The sequence below is a fragment of the Hyla sarda genome, chromosome 2 (assembly GCF_029499605.1).
Source record: "Hyla sarda isolate aHylSar1 chromosome 2, aHylSar1.hap1, whole genome shotgun sequence".
Lineage (NCBI taxonomy): Eukaryota > Metazoa > Chordata > Amphibia > Anura > Hylidae > Hyla > Hyla sarda.
This window is the reverse complement of record NC_079190.1, coordinates 336,234,323-336,249,629: the sequence shown is the minus strand read 5'-3', so window position 1 is coordinate 336,249,629 and position 15,307 is coordinate 336,234,323. Positions and strand designations below refer to the sequence as shown.

The 15,307-nt window shown below is 45.0% G+C and overlaps 1 protein-coding gene across 3 annotated transcripts in view; it reads right to left on the bottom strand.

Moving 5' to 3' along the window:
* SLC41A1 (solute carrier family 41 member 1) overlaps positions 1-6,096 on the bottom strand; it is a 62,497-nt gene extending 56,401 nt beyond the window's left edge. For 2 of the 3 annotated variants that reach the window (XM_056558026.1, XM_056558028.1), the window contains exons 1-2: positions 5,968-6,096; positions 1,743-2,575 (exon numbers count right to left, since the gene is read on the bottom strand). In XM_056558026.1, the coding sequence (XP_056414001.1) occupies positions 1,743-2,114 (372 nt within the window). In that variant the 5' untranslated portion in view covers positions 2,115-2,575; positions 5,968-6,096. The other variant, XM_056558027.1, reaches the window with a different exon arrangement.
* Positions 6,097-15,307: the final 9,211 nt, after the last annotated feature.

The following is a 15,307-nucleotide window of genomic DNA, read 5'->3' as shown; positions in this document are numbered from 1 at the left end:
ACAAGGAGATAAGGGGTGATGTTATACATCACCATTTAAAGGGTTACTCCGCTCCCCAGCGTCTGGAACATCGAGTTCCTGAACGCTGTGTGCGGGCCTCCATGTTCACGCCTGCCCCCTCGTTATGTCATGCCCCGTCATGTGACATCATGTCCCCTCAATGCAAGTCTATGGGAGGGTGTGTGATGACCGTCGCACCCCCTTCCCATAGACTTTCATTGATGGGACAGGCCGTGACATCACAAGGGGGAGGGCCTGAACACGGAAGCCCGCACGCAGGGTCCAGGAACTCAATGTTCCTGTGTGAGGTGGAATTTTGCAGACACTGGGTAGCAGAGTAACCCTTTAATTCCTCATCTTCACTGGGCTTGGTCTTCGACATCTGGCCCAGATAGGAGGCTGAATCTGACTCAAACTCAGCTGATACAAATTAATATTTGTTAATTTGTTTAGGGTATTACCAGATGCATAACTGAGCTATAAGGCAGTGTACAGCCTAAAGGGGAAGGGAGACAACACACATTTGTGCTATGGCCTGATGCATGAAGTAGATTACAGTGTATAGATTTGGTCTCTGTTAGAGTAATGGGGGCTTATGACTTCAATAGGTATTTGCACCAGGAGCTTTCCCAATGCATATGCAGAAAGGGTCTACATAGTATAGACTATAGAGGAGAGCTTAGAGATATGATGGGGGGAAAAACGTATCCACTATCCAAAGGATAGGGTAGAAGCTCTAGATTGTGAGAAGAAATATTTAGCACTATGCACTGAAGGCATCATGACTCTACAGTGTAACTCCGCTCAAAGGGAACTGAAATATACAACTCTATACAATGTGCTGAGCTGAGGTCCCACCTGCATTTCCTAACTTGTCTCTGCCAGGAGACAATCTGCCATCAGGACCAGAAGGAGGACTCCCTGGTTGCCAAACTTTTAGGCGTTAAAGTTAAACACAAACTTAGAACATTTTTATTAAAAGGAGATGCCTAATGTTCACATGTAGATGTTGGGCACACTTTTGGCTGAACCACATGCAGTTGAAGTATACAGTATGCACACAAACATTACACTAAATGAGTACCTTCAATATAAAATAAATCTAAATACTGTTGTAAAATACAAGGTCGGGTAAAAAGCTTGAGATTGCAGCATTTATTCAACTGGCGTTTCACTGATGGAAGACCACCACTTAACCTCTTCAGGACACCGGGCGTATGCATATGCCCTGCATCCCAAGTCCTTAAGTCCTTAAGGGGCGGATGCATACACCCGTGGGAATTCCAGTCCCCGCCGCTAGCCGGTTGGGGATGGACTGGGATGCCTGCTGAAATCATTTAGCAGGCATCTCGGCACATCGCTCAGGGGGGGGGTCCTGACACCCCCCCCCCCCCCCCTCCAAAATCAGTCCTTTTTCAGTAGCCGGTTTTTAAATGGAAATGAAACCTTTTTAATAAAAAAAAAAAAAAAAGTATATTAGAGATATGTTGTAGTACATAAGAACTACAACATATCAAAAAATAAAGTTTGTGACAGTGCCCATTTAAAGAAGTGATTTGATTGGTTGCTATGGGCAACTTTTCCTCTGGACAGGTTTTGATAAATCTCCCCCACTATTCATGAAAATATACAAGAATTTTACACTACAAATTTCTAAACTTTGTGTAAACAGCAATATCCTTCAAGATAGGATCAGAAATAAAATTCTGTCATCTATACTAAACAGAATGCACAATGCTTACCTGCACTATGTCGAGAACCATCCCTGCAGCCACGGTTCCAAATCCAGCCAGTAAGAAAGGAAAGAGAACTTGAAGCCCAATAGAAAATGAAGTTTCTTTCAGCGGCACCACAGCCTCACAAGAAGGCTCAATATTTGGATCTTCACTCTCAGTGCTCTGACTACCATTCTCCAGTAAGGCATCCTCTTCTTGCACCCCTTTGGTATTTGCACGGGAACCTATGACCACTACCTCACTTCCATCTGTCTCCAAAAAATTTGGGTTTACCATGAGAGGATTGTTATCTGCATCCAGGTGTTCCTGGCTCTCTAAAGCAGGATGGACCATGTTAGTGGGACCGCCATCATCTCGATGTTCAGAAACAGGAGGCATTGTGATGACCTTTAAGACTGTATATAGTCAAAACAATACTTATATGCCAAGGGTGACACTCGCCCACGCTCTGGAGAGAGCACTCCAAAATAGTCTTTGCCCTCTATGGCTTTTAAAGAGATACAGTCGCTCCCCATTAATCACCTAGATATGATGAGGCGGGAAAGAAAAATAAATTTGAGTGACTGCTCCAAAGCGTAACCCTTCAAAAGGCCAAAACTACACCAACCCCAAATCAGCTTGTCAAAATGACAGTTTATTAAAACATGATCCTGGGAGGTGGTGCAAGGAACCAGTGAGTAGAGTCACAACGTCTCGAATGTCAAAAAAGAAAAAAAAGGTAGAAAGACCAGAAAAAAAAAAATAAGTGGGCGAGTAAGGAGATATAACTGGTTAGTCCACAACAAGAATGCAAGGAGTCATCCAGAATGCATCTCATAGTTATTCATGGCATTGTCAATCTGAGGAAGCAAAAAGAATAAGACATGAATATTGACAGATACAACATTAGTAAAATACACATCTTAGTGCTTTTTCATGAGGCACTACTAGCTACATGCGGTCCTACATGGGATGACCTGTGGCCAGCCCTAATAATCATTCAAAAGTTAGTGGTGCCCTGATCAAAGGCCTTGTTACAGTTTGATAAGCCCATCAGTTCCTGAGATATGAGGGCTCAATCTTTCTGATAAGTCAGGGAATCAGTCAGATGGGTGTGGACTTCATTTTAATGAGGGGAATTAATATATCAGGTGATGGGATTGTACAGGGATTGTATGCCTAATAAAACAGCCCCCACTTACCACCCCCACCTATTACTTGAGGTTCCCTCCCATTCAAAATGACGTTCTCGCCAATCTGACTGATTTCCTATATCTTGTCTAAATATCTCAGGAACAGAAGAAAATATAAAGAAACTGTAAAGAGGATTGTGATCAAGACACCCCAATATATTCAATGATCATGCATTTTAACTTTTTTTTTTATTTTCAGATGGCCTTAGGTACTCTTTCTTAGCAGGCAGGACCTAAACTTACAACTTGTCCAAATAAAGTGTATATTTTTGGGTGAAAAAAAAAAAAAAAAAAGCTTTCCCTTCAGCTATTGCCTGTGTGTCTATGTAAGGAGTCCAAATACAGGGAGGGCAGGGCAAACAGGGCTCTGAGCAGGCTCCTGGCTTGTCAATCATCCTGCTGTGTGAGTCGGGGGTGTAACACAGAGCCCCACTGCACAGAGCCCCGCTTTTCCTCACACTTCCTGTATTTGGGAACGGCACAAAGACACACAGGCAACAGCTACAGGAACAAAAATACATTTTTTAACCAATGTATATTACAAATATACATGTTATTTTCTTCATTATAATAAAGTTTGTCAATGAACAGTACACTTTGAAGTGGTAAGCCCCTGCAATTAAAGCAAACCCATCAGTAGGTTTTTGACTTCTAAACCAAGGTAATGGCTGTATAAGGCTTCTGACCTTGCCATACATTCCTTTGCTTTGATAACTACATAACATCACTTAGCAATAACATCACTAAGTTTAATTTCCTCAAAACTGCTGGTACTCTCCTTAATGGACCCATATCTTCCTCACTGAGAGAAAATGAAGAATCTAAATCTGCACTGTGCCACCACATGCCATGGCCCGGATTACTACAATGAATATTCAGTTTAAATCTGGGCAGCATATGTCCGACAACTTTGACCCGCCAGTATTATAAATGCGGTCCCGAGTCCCGAGGTGCCTAGCCCCCATAGTCAGCAGAGAAGCAGTCAGTCAGTCATACACACGGCCACACTCCTTAAAGGGGTACTCCACCCCTAGACATCTTATCCCCTAGCCAAAGGATAGGGGATAAGATGTGTGATCGCGGGGGTTCCGCCACTGGGGACCCCCGCAATATAGCATGCGGCACACACCTGTTTCTGCTCCGGAAGCGCTGGAGGGTCTGGGTCCCAACCACGGGAATGGAAGTTCACGACGTCACGTCCTGCCCCCTCAATGCAAGTCTATGGGAGGGGGCGTGACTGCCATCACGCCCCCTCCCATAGACTTGCATTGAGGGGGCGGGGAATGACATCCCAAACTTCCGTTCCCGTGGTCGGGACCCAGACCCTCCAGCGCAGAAACCGGTAGGTGCCGCATGCTATATTGCAGGGGTCTCCAGCGATCAGACATCTTATCCCCTATCCTTTGGATGGGGGATAAGATGTCTAGGGGTGGAGTATCCCTTTAAAGTCAGTGGTAATACAGAATCTACATTTTTAACTTGCTGCACCACTATTGGTTTTATACTAAGGGTGCATTCACATCACCATTTTACCATCCTCAGTCTTCTTACGATTTTTTTAATTTGAAATCATACAAATCCGCCACGCCAAGTCGTATCCACTGCCTTCCATTCATTAATGAGAGGCAACAAATGCATCAGTTTTGATCCGCATCCGATTTAAGATCGGAGGTAAAGTCGTGGTTGACAACTTTTCATCCATATTCAAAATAGCGTCCCAATTTTTATTGTTGATGTTTATGTAAATCGCATGGAATCGTGTGACTGTGCGATTCTATCAGATTAAATCGCACACAATTTTTGTACGCATGCGCAATAGACTTCAAAAACACACACTTCAAATATATAAAACTTAATTGCCATAGTTAGTATGGTTGAAAAAAAGACATACATTCATCAAGTCCAACCAGGGAATTGAAGGGTGTAAGGGGATAAGGGGAAAGGATATAGTTTTATAATTCTGCATAAGCATTAATGTTATTTTGTTCCAGGAATGTATCCAACCCTGTTTTAAAGCTGTTAATTGTTCCTGCTGTGACCAGTTCCTGAGGTAGACTGTTCCATAAATTCACAGTCCTCACGGTAAAGAAGGCATGTCGCCCTTTTAGACTAAACCTTTTCTTCTCCAGACGGAGGGAGTGCCCCCTCGTCCTTTGGGGGGGGGTTTAACCTGGAACAGTTTTTCTCCATATTTTTTGTATGGGCCATTAATATACTTATATACGTTTATCATATCCCCCCTTAAACGTCTCTTCTCAAGACTAAACAATTGTAACTCCTTTAATCGCTCCTCATAGCTAAGATGATCCATGCCCCATATTAGTTTAGTCGCGCGTCTCTGCACCCTTTCCAACTCCGCAGTGTCCCTTTTATGGACAGGCGACCAAAACTGAACATACATATTAATTTTAAAAACGGGATCAGAATTTTATGGAAAAATCAGACAGAATACAATTTTTTGCAATCCGATTCCGTCCAATTTTATGGTCTGATAATTGGATGGGTAAATCAAGATGTGAACCTAGCCTTACAATTTTACTAAAGATGAAGGGGGGAAAAAACAAAAACAGACAGGAATAGTACCGCACCATTACACGGGCACCTCTATAACCAGATGGGGTTACCTTTAGTCACCCCAAAAATTGAAGGCAGCAGAAGACACTGCCAATCCTACAGTCCGTACACCAGTGGAGTGCCCAGCCAGCTGACAGGACTTCTAGGATTGGTGGTGATGCCAGAGCGCCCATTGTATGATGACAGGCTGGGCATCCAGAGCGTCACCTCGGGCAAGTCTACTGCGTTATTCCCGGCACATGTAAGGGCAGACCCATAACCACTGAAATACTGCAGGAGGCCGGATCCCTCACCCCGATATTACACGTAACATTTACGCCCTGAGAACCGCTAACCTTATCACAGCTCACGTGAGCGCCCTGGATACGGGCAGCAGCTCCTCCAGCCGGCCGGCTACTGTACACACACATGCGGTAACGGCGCCCTGATAAGTAGCGTCAGTCTATACATAGAGCGCTCGCTGTCACCGACCACTACACACTCACCTCTCAGCCGCAGCTCCAGCACTGCAACACTTCACTTTACCAGCAGCACTTTAACTTCCATGGGACGTCACAGCTCTCCCCCAGCCCCAACCAATAGGCGGAGGAATCTGAGGACGCGCTCACCGAGGATTGGCGGGAGTCAGGGCGTGAGATTGACAGTTCCCTCGGCCAATGGGAACTCGGCAGAACAGACGCGTGTCGGGGTTGGGGGAAGAACTCTGCGCCTTTTCATGAACCGATTGACGCTGGAGAAGTTTACGATAAAGCTGGAGGATTAAACACACAATGCGGTTATTTTCTCTTGCGTTCTAGAACATGTGCCCTCTTACCACCTCCTCCAGCAGACACTGCTACGTGTCCGGCTCCCTGCCAGGCATTGGTCATCTTTATCAGTGGTGCAGAGCCCAGCATGAGGTGCCCATCTATGATAACCCTGACAGGGCTTTTGTCTGCGGTGAACATCTGGTTTACATCATCACTGGTGCCCTAAGACAGCGTTTCCAATTGAGTGTGCCTCCAGCTGTTGCAAAACTACAATTCCCAGCATGCCGCTGTCTAGATATGCTGGGAGTTGTGGTTTTGCAACAGCTGGAGGCACACTGTGTGGGAAATGTTGCACTAGAACACAGGCCGCCTTCCTCCTTCTCTATGAAGATTGTGGTCAGGGTGGGACTTATGTCATGCAGATGCAATCACCTGTCCATAATATGTAGCCCAGTGTTTCAAAACCAGGGTGTCTCCAGCTGTTGCAAAACTACAACTCCCAGCATGCCCGGACAGCCGAAGGCTGTCCGGGCATGCTGGGAGTTGTAGTTTTGCAACAGCTGGAGGAACCCTGGCTGAGAAACATTGATGTAGCCCAAGGCTACGTTCACATTGAGCTTTTTAATTTTTTCCCCCCAGTTTTTATTTTTAATAGGAATCTAAATCCCGTTGAACACCTGTGGAGAGATCTTAAAATTGCTGTTGGGAAAAGGTGTCCTTCCAATAAGAGAGACCTGGAGCAGTTTACAAAGGAAGAGTGGTCCAACATTCTGGCTGAGAGGTGTAAGAAGCTTATTGATGGTTATAGGAAGCCACTGATTTCAGTTATGTGTGCAACCAAATATTAAGTTAAGGGTGACAATAATTTTATCCAGACCATTTTTGGAGTTTGGTGTGACATTATGTCCAATTTGCTTTTTTTCCTCCCTTTTTTTGGTTTAGTTCCAATACACATAAAGGGAATAAAGATGTGTATAGCAAAACATGTTACTGCAATCCTTTTCTGTGAGAAATACTTAATTTTATAGAAACATTTCAGGGGTGCCAACATTTACGGACATGAAACCAGCGTGAAATATAAAACCAGCGTGTATATAAAACCAGCGTGAAACTGGCGCTACTCTGTATATGAGAGTAAAGCACCAGAAGATATAGGCACTGGTTTATCCATTTTAGTGAGAGAAAGCCCCCAGCAACCAATCACAGCTCAGCTTCCACTTTGCTATAGCTTTATAAGGCTGCATTCACACCACGTTTTTTTACATACGGGTGGTGGATCCGGAGAGGGGAGGGGCAAACCGGGCACTCCCGTACCTCAGCCGGATCAGCCCGTGACTCCATTTACTTTAATGAGCCGACCGGAGTCAAACGGTGACTCCGGTCGGCTCAGTTATGACCCGAATGTGGTTCGGGACCGGACCTAAAACCGTAGTACACTACGGTTTTAGGTCCGGTCAGGACCTGATCAGTTTGATGCCTACCGTGCCGGGTATATATAAAAAACACGGACACATTGAAAAAAAAATGTATTTAAAAAAAACACTCCCCCACAGCCCTCGTTAACCATTTTATTGAAATAAAAAAAAAAAAAAAACGCTGGTCATCGTCGCAGTCCACCGAATCCGACGTAATCCTCCGCATTCACGTATCTGAAATGAGAAGAAAAGAAAAACAAGAAATATGGGTTAGTAAATTTTTTTTGCTCTCCCCTGGGAAGAGCGCATATAAGGCAGCGTGTTCCTAAACAGTTACTCCCATCATGGAGGGCTGTAGTTAAGCAACAGCTGGAGGCACACTGGTTGCAAAACACAGAGTTTGTTACTTAACTCAGTATTTCCCAACCCGTGCACCTCCAGCTGTTGCAAAACTACAACTCCCAGCATGTACGTTTTGTCAGTGCATGCTGGGAGTTATAGTTTTGTAACAGCTGGAGGTGCACAGGTAGGGAAACACTGAGTTAGGAAACAGACAATGTTTCCCTGCCAGTGTGCCTCCAGTTGTTGCAAAACTACCACTCCCAGCATGCCCAGGCAGCCAAAGGCTGTCTGGGCATGCTGGGAGTTGTAGTTTTTAAACTACCAGAAGCAGCAGTGAAGAGCTTCTCTGATGCAGATGCCGCCGCCGCCAACCCGTATGCCTCAAGCTGTTCGGTAAGTGCCGCGGTCACCGCCGCAGCTCCCGGCGTCATCTTCCCCTGCTGTGCCCGGACTTCTAGCGGCGGGCAGAGCAGGGGAAATGAACTTTACCCCCCAGTCAGCTCATTCACTGTGATTGGTCCACAGGGACCAATCACAGTGATCACTGACCAGACGACAGATGGTCCTGTGGGGTGTTGCAGAAGTTGTCCCCTGCTGGAAACAGCGGGGCTTCTGCCAGTTAACCCGTGCGATGCCGCGCATCGCCAGGTTAACTGAATGCCGTTTATAAACGCGGATCGCAGCAGACCTCCAGAATGATCTGCTGCGATCCGCATTTAAATTAAAAAGCCGATGGTACATGCGTCTACATCGCGCTGCCACCGGCTCCTATATACAGTACACTGCCATAATTCATTATCCCCGCCGGGAGACGGGAGTACTGATTGGTGGATAGCTATTGGCCAATCAGAGCTCTCCTCTCCCGGCGGCGGGGATTATGAATTATGACAGTGTACTGTATATAGAAGCCAGTGGCAGCGCGATGTAGCCGCATGTACCACCGACTTCTATAGTTAATAAATGCGGATCGCAGCGGATCTCTGGAGAATGACCTGCTGCGATCTGCACCTCAGTCCCTGGACTACAACTCCCATCATGGGCAGAGTCTGTCCATGTTGGGAGTAGTAGTTCTAAATGTCCCGCAGCCGGGGGATGTGCAAGTGCCACCCCTCAGCGTTGCAGTATTACAACTACTCCCATCATGGGACAGACTCTGTCCCATGATGGGAGTAGTAGTACAAGGGCAGAGGTGCAGATCGCAACAGATCATTCTCCAGAGACCCGCTGCGATCCGCATTTATTAACTATAGAAGCCGCGGTACATGCGTCTACACTGCGCTGCCCGCCGACTCCTATATACAGCTCTTATAATTCATAATCCTCGCCGGGAGAGGGGAGCTCTGATTGGTTAATAGCTATCCACCAATCAGAGCTCCCCTCTCCCGGCGGTGGGGATTATGAATTATGACAGTGTATACATGAGCCGGTGACAGCGCAGTGCAGCGCTTGTACCGCCGACTTTTACAGTTAATAAATGCGGATCGCATCGGGTCTCTAGAGAATGACCCGGTGCGATCTGCACCTCAGCCCCTGGACTACAAGTTCCATCATGGGCAGATTCTGTCCCATGATGGGAGTAGCAGTCCTTACTGTGCCAAAATAGACACTTTTGGTACGTGTCCTCCGAGGTGGTGTATATTTGTGCAAGAAAATACTGTTTGTTAATTTTTTTGCACAAAAAAAAACAAAAACAACGCAGTTAGTAAATTAATTCTACAGTCGAAAATTCTCTATGGTAGAATTAACCGTAGACAACGGGATGAAAAGTTCTATAAAAATTTGCGCAAAAAAAAGACGCAAAATAGCTCTATATATATATAAAACTCAACGTGTGTGTATGTTCCACAAAAACTTCCAAAAGGCTAAAGATATTAACATGAAACTTGGCACACATGTTACTTATATGTCAACAACAAACATAGGATAGGTAATTTAACCCTTACTCACCTCCATTTGCCAGGGGCGGGGTTTATGTTTAAAGTCCTATACAAGTATATGGGAAATAAATGTTACTGCATAACTTCTAAACGGCTGGATATATTTCGATAATACTTGGTCACATGTTACTTATATGCCCACTTAAAATATAGGATAGTTAATTTAACCCTTAAAGGACAACTGTAGTGGTCAAAAATCCCTGCCCAAATGTTCCCCAAACAAAAGTTATACAATTCAGTCAATTAGTCCTATTTACCTATATGCAGCCGTTTCTGAGATATTAGAGTTGCCAGCATAGCCCAGTAGTCCTGCGTCCGTCCCCTATTCATTACATTGCAGCCGCCATCTTGGGGACGGAGATCTCTTCCTCCCAGCAGTGTTTGTGCTCCCCCTAGCCTCTGTCAGCTCCTCCCTGCTTATGCATATGCATGAGCGGGTGCTTTGTGAGGCAGCCATAGGCTCATCCTCAGAAACGCCCCTATCTGTAAGATTCAAGCAGGGGGAGAATGAGGACGTCCACAGCTCCTCCCCCCTCCCCTGCTCTGTCTACATAGGACCTCACTTATCACGGGGAGGATTCAAGTTTTCATGGGGGAAAACACAGAGCAAACCACAGAGCAGGGAGGGGAGGATGTGTGTGTGAGGGAGACATATTACACTGCACGGGCTGGTGGTGTATACAGGGAATAAATATCATACTGGGGGGGGGGGGGACTACTGAATGACACATGCTGGGAGTTGTAGTCCCTGTTATGTGTGTGTATGCCAGTGTTTCCCAACCAGGGAATGCTGGGAGTAGTAGTTTTGCAACATCTGGAGGCACCCTGGTTGGGAAACACTGGTGTATGAACTATAACTCCCAGGAGATTACAGAGATACAATATAGGTGTTGGTGAACTACAACTCCCAGGAGACTACAGAGATACAATAGAGGTGTTGATGAACTACAACTCCCAGGAGACTACAGAGATACAATATAGGTGTTGATGAACTACAACCCCCAGGAGACTACAGAGATACAATAGAGGTGTTGGTGAACTACAACTCCCAGCCAGGAGACTACAGAGATACAATAGAGGTGTTGGTGAACTACAACTCCCAGGAGACTCCTGATACAATAGAGGTGTTGGTGAACTACAACTCCCAGGAGACTACAGAGATACAATAGAGGTGTTGGTGAACTACAACTCCCAGGAGACTACAGAGATACAATAGAGGTGTTGGTGAACTACAACTCCCAGGAGTCTCCTGATACAGTAGAGGTGTTGGTGAACTACAACTCCTCTATACACTCAAACATAGTCTTACAACAGCTGGAGTCACCTCTGCAACTCCAAGCATGCACATACAGCAGAAAGCTGACAGGGCATGCTGGGATTTGTAGTCTTGCAACAGCTGGAGGCACCACTGGAATTCCCAGCATGCCCGAACAGCATATAAAATAACTGGGCATGCTTGGAGTTGTAGTTGTGAAAAGCATGGAGGGACCCCTATCAGGACAGTTTTATAGACAAACAATTATGTGGTTTTTTTTACCATTTTTACTTTCTCTCCACTCTCCACACTACAGTGAGTACGGAGGCAGCTGCTTCATCACTGGACAGGAGCAGCATGGGGAGGGGGAGATGAGCAGAAGGGGAGGGTGTATGCATAGGGGAGGGAGATGTGGGCGTTACAATATAATAATTTGCTCGGGGGGATAGAACATGGGGAGGGCAGGAGCTTACAGGAAGTAAGCACAAGGACGGGATGGTCGGGATAGGAGGTCGAGATAGGAGGACAAGATAGGAGGTTGAGATAGGAGGTCGGGATAAGACGTGGAGATAGGAGAACGGGATAAGGGGTTGAGATAGGAGGACGGGATTGGAGGACGGGATAGGAGTTCGAGATAGGAGGTTGGGATAGGAGGACGGGATAGGAGGTCGGGATAGGAGGTCGAGATAGGAGGACGGGATAGGAGGTTGAGATAGGAGGTCAAGATAGGAAGACGGGATAGGAGGTCGGGATAGGAGGTCGAGATAGGAGGACGGGATAGGAGGTCGAGATAGGAGGACGGGAAAGGAGGTTGAGATAGGAGGTCAGGATAGGAGGTGGAGATAGGAGGACGGGATAGGAGGTCGGGATAGGAGGACGGGATAGGAGGTCGAGATAGGAGGTTGAGATAGGAGGTCGAGATAGGAGGACGGGATAGGAGGTCGGGATAGGAGGACAGGATAGGAGGTTGGGATAAGAGTTCGGTTTAGGAGGTCGGGATATGAGGACGAGATGTGAGGATGGGATATGAGGTTGGGATATGATGACGGAATAGGAGGTCTGGATATGAGGACAGGATATGGGGTTGGGATATGATAACAATATATGAGGACGGGATATGAAGTCAAAAGCTTCCTCCTTTGTTTATTTTCCTCCCCAACAAGGATTAGGAAGGAAAAACTGGGCAACGCCGGATATTAAGCTAGTACAATGATAAATTCCCCCCAACGTGTGTATGTATGTGTGTATGTATGTGTGTATGTTCCAGCATCACGTCCAAATGGCTAAAGATATTAACATGAAACTTGGCACACATGTTACTTATATGTCAACAACAAACATAGGATAGGTAATTTAACCCTTACTCACCCCCATTTGCCAGGGGCAGAGTTTATGTTTAAAGTCCCATACAAGTCTATGGGAAATATATGTTACTGCATAACTTCCAAACGGCTGGAGATATTTTGATAATACTTGGTCACATGTTACTTATATGTCCACTTAAAATATAAGATAGTTAATTTAACCCTTAACTACCCCCATTTGTGAGGGTCGGGGATTTTGTTTAAAGTCCCATGCAAATCAATGGGAAATGTATGTTCCCACATAACTTCTGTACGGCTGGAGATATTTCAACACCCGGTACACATATTACGGGTCGGGATAGGAGGTTGAGATAGGAGGACGGGATAGGAGGTCGAGATATGAGGATAGAAAAGGAGGACGGGATATCCCACATAACTTCAGTACGGCTGGAGATATTTCAATACCTGGTACACATATTACGGGTTGGGATAGGAGGTTGAGATAGGAGGTCGGGATAGGAGGAGGGGATATGAGGTCAGGATAGGAGGTTGGGATAGGGGGACGGAATAGGAGGACGGGATAGGAGGTCGAGATAGGAGGACGGGATAGGAGGTCGAGATAGGAGGACGGGATATGGGGTTGGGATATGACAACAATATATGAGGACGGGATATGAAGTCAAAAGCTTTCTCCTTTGTTTATTTTCCTCCCCAACAAGGATTAGGAAGGTAAAACCGGGCAACGTCGGGTACTCAGCTAGTATATATATAAAACTCAATGGGGGAGATTTATCAAAACCCATCCAGAGGAAAAGTTGCCCATAGCAACCAGTCAGATCGCTTCTTTCATTTTGCAGAGGCCTTGTTAATAATTAAAGAAGCGATCTGATTGGTTGCTATGGGCAACTTTTCCTCTGCACTGGTTTTGATAAATCTCCCCAAATGTGTGTATGTATGTATGTGTGTGTGTATGTTCCAGCATCACGTCAAAACGGCTAAAGATATTAACATGAAACTTGGCACACATGTTATTTATATGTCAACAACAAACATAAGATAGGTGATTTAACCCTTACTCGCCCCCATTTGCCAGGGGTGGGGTTTATATTTAAAGTCCTATACAAGTCTATGGGAAATATATGTTACTATATAACTTCCAAACGGGTGGAGATATTTTGATAATACTTGGTCACATGTTACTTATATGTCCACTTAAAATATAGGATAGTTAATATAACCCTTAACTACCACCATTTGTGAGGGTCGGGGTTTTTGTTTAAAGTCCCATGCAAATCAATGGGAAATTTATGTTCCCACATAACTTCAGTATGGCTGGAGATATTTCAATACCTGGTACACATATTACGGGTCGGGATATAAGGACGGGGTAGGAGGTCGAGATAGGAGGACGTGATAGGAGGACGGGATAGGAGGTCGAGATAGGAGGACGGGATAGGAGTCACGGGATAGGAGGTTGAGATAGGAGAACGGGATAGGAGGACGGGATATGTGGTCGAGATAGATGGACTGGATTGGAGGACGGGATAGGAGGTGGGGATAGGAGGACGGGATAGGAGGACGGGATAGGAGGTCGAGATAGGAGGACGGGATAGGAGGTCGAGATAGATGGACGGGATAGGAGGTTGAGATAGGAGGATGGGATAGGAGGTCGGGATATGAGGACGGGATGTGAGGATGGCATATGAGGTCTAGATATGATGAAGGGATAGGAGGTCGGGATATGAGGACGGGATATGGGGTTGGGATAGGACAACAATATATGAGGACGGGATATGAAGTCAAAAGCTTCCTCCTTTGTTTATTTTCCTCCCCAACAAGGATTAGGAAGGAAAAACCGGGCAACGCCGGGTATTCAGCTAGTCTTTCATATGTGTGGATTAATCATGACATATGTAACTCCTCCCCTTCCTTTCAGGGTTCAACTAACCTTAATATAAAAAGGAGTTTTTATCATTAGAAGTTAAGCTGTGGGTAAGGTCCAAAACACGTTTGTCTGTCATGAATTTTCACCTACTTTATGATGAATAGTTGCAAGAGGAAAGCCTCGCACTAGAGGCTGTAGGGGAGCTGGAAAAATGATCATACTTTTTGTATAATGTTTATTTAGCAAGATCGTTAATGTGGCTGCTGTTATTATTATTTTTTTTTTTTTGAAGACCATTCTTTAGAATTGGAAACACCCCAAGATGCCCACTCTGAAAGCATGGCTCACGGTCATTAACTCTGCTTTCCACTTGATGAGCTCACGTATGAAGTCTGAGGATGCTCATACAAATTTGATGAAATTTGGACTTCCTTTGTGTATAATTCCCACATGAAATCTTGGTTATCTTTATTTTTTTTTAAATGAAAAAAAAAAAAAAAAAACATTTCAAACATGAGCCAACATGTAAGGATTCCCCTGACTAGTTGTTTGTGTATACTGCTATGAGAGACTCCGAATCAACATGTGAGCTTCACCTTGAACATGTTGCAAGCCAATATGGATAATGCCAGTGCCCAAAAAAACACATTTCCAGTTCACTGCACATGCCCGGGAGCTGTCAAATGCCACACTGCGGCTTCTAAGCTATGTACTGCATGGATCCCCACAGGTTATATATTTATCCTGTTCTGGTTACTTATATGTATTTATTATGCACGTTCATTTGGATAATTATATTATAAAATAGTTTTTATTTTTTTAGGCACTGTCACTTTAAATCAACACTACAATTAACAGGAAGCACTATCACTTTATTTTATTAAGATTTTTTGTTCTTAATTCTTTATTTTTAGAATTTTCAAACAAATACAAAAATA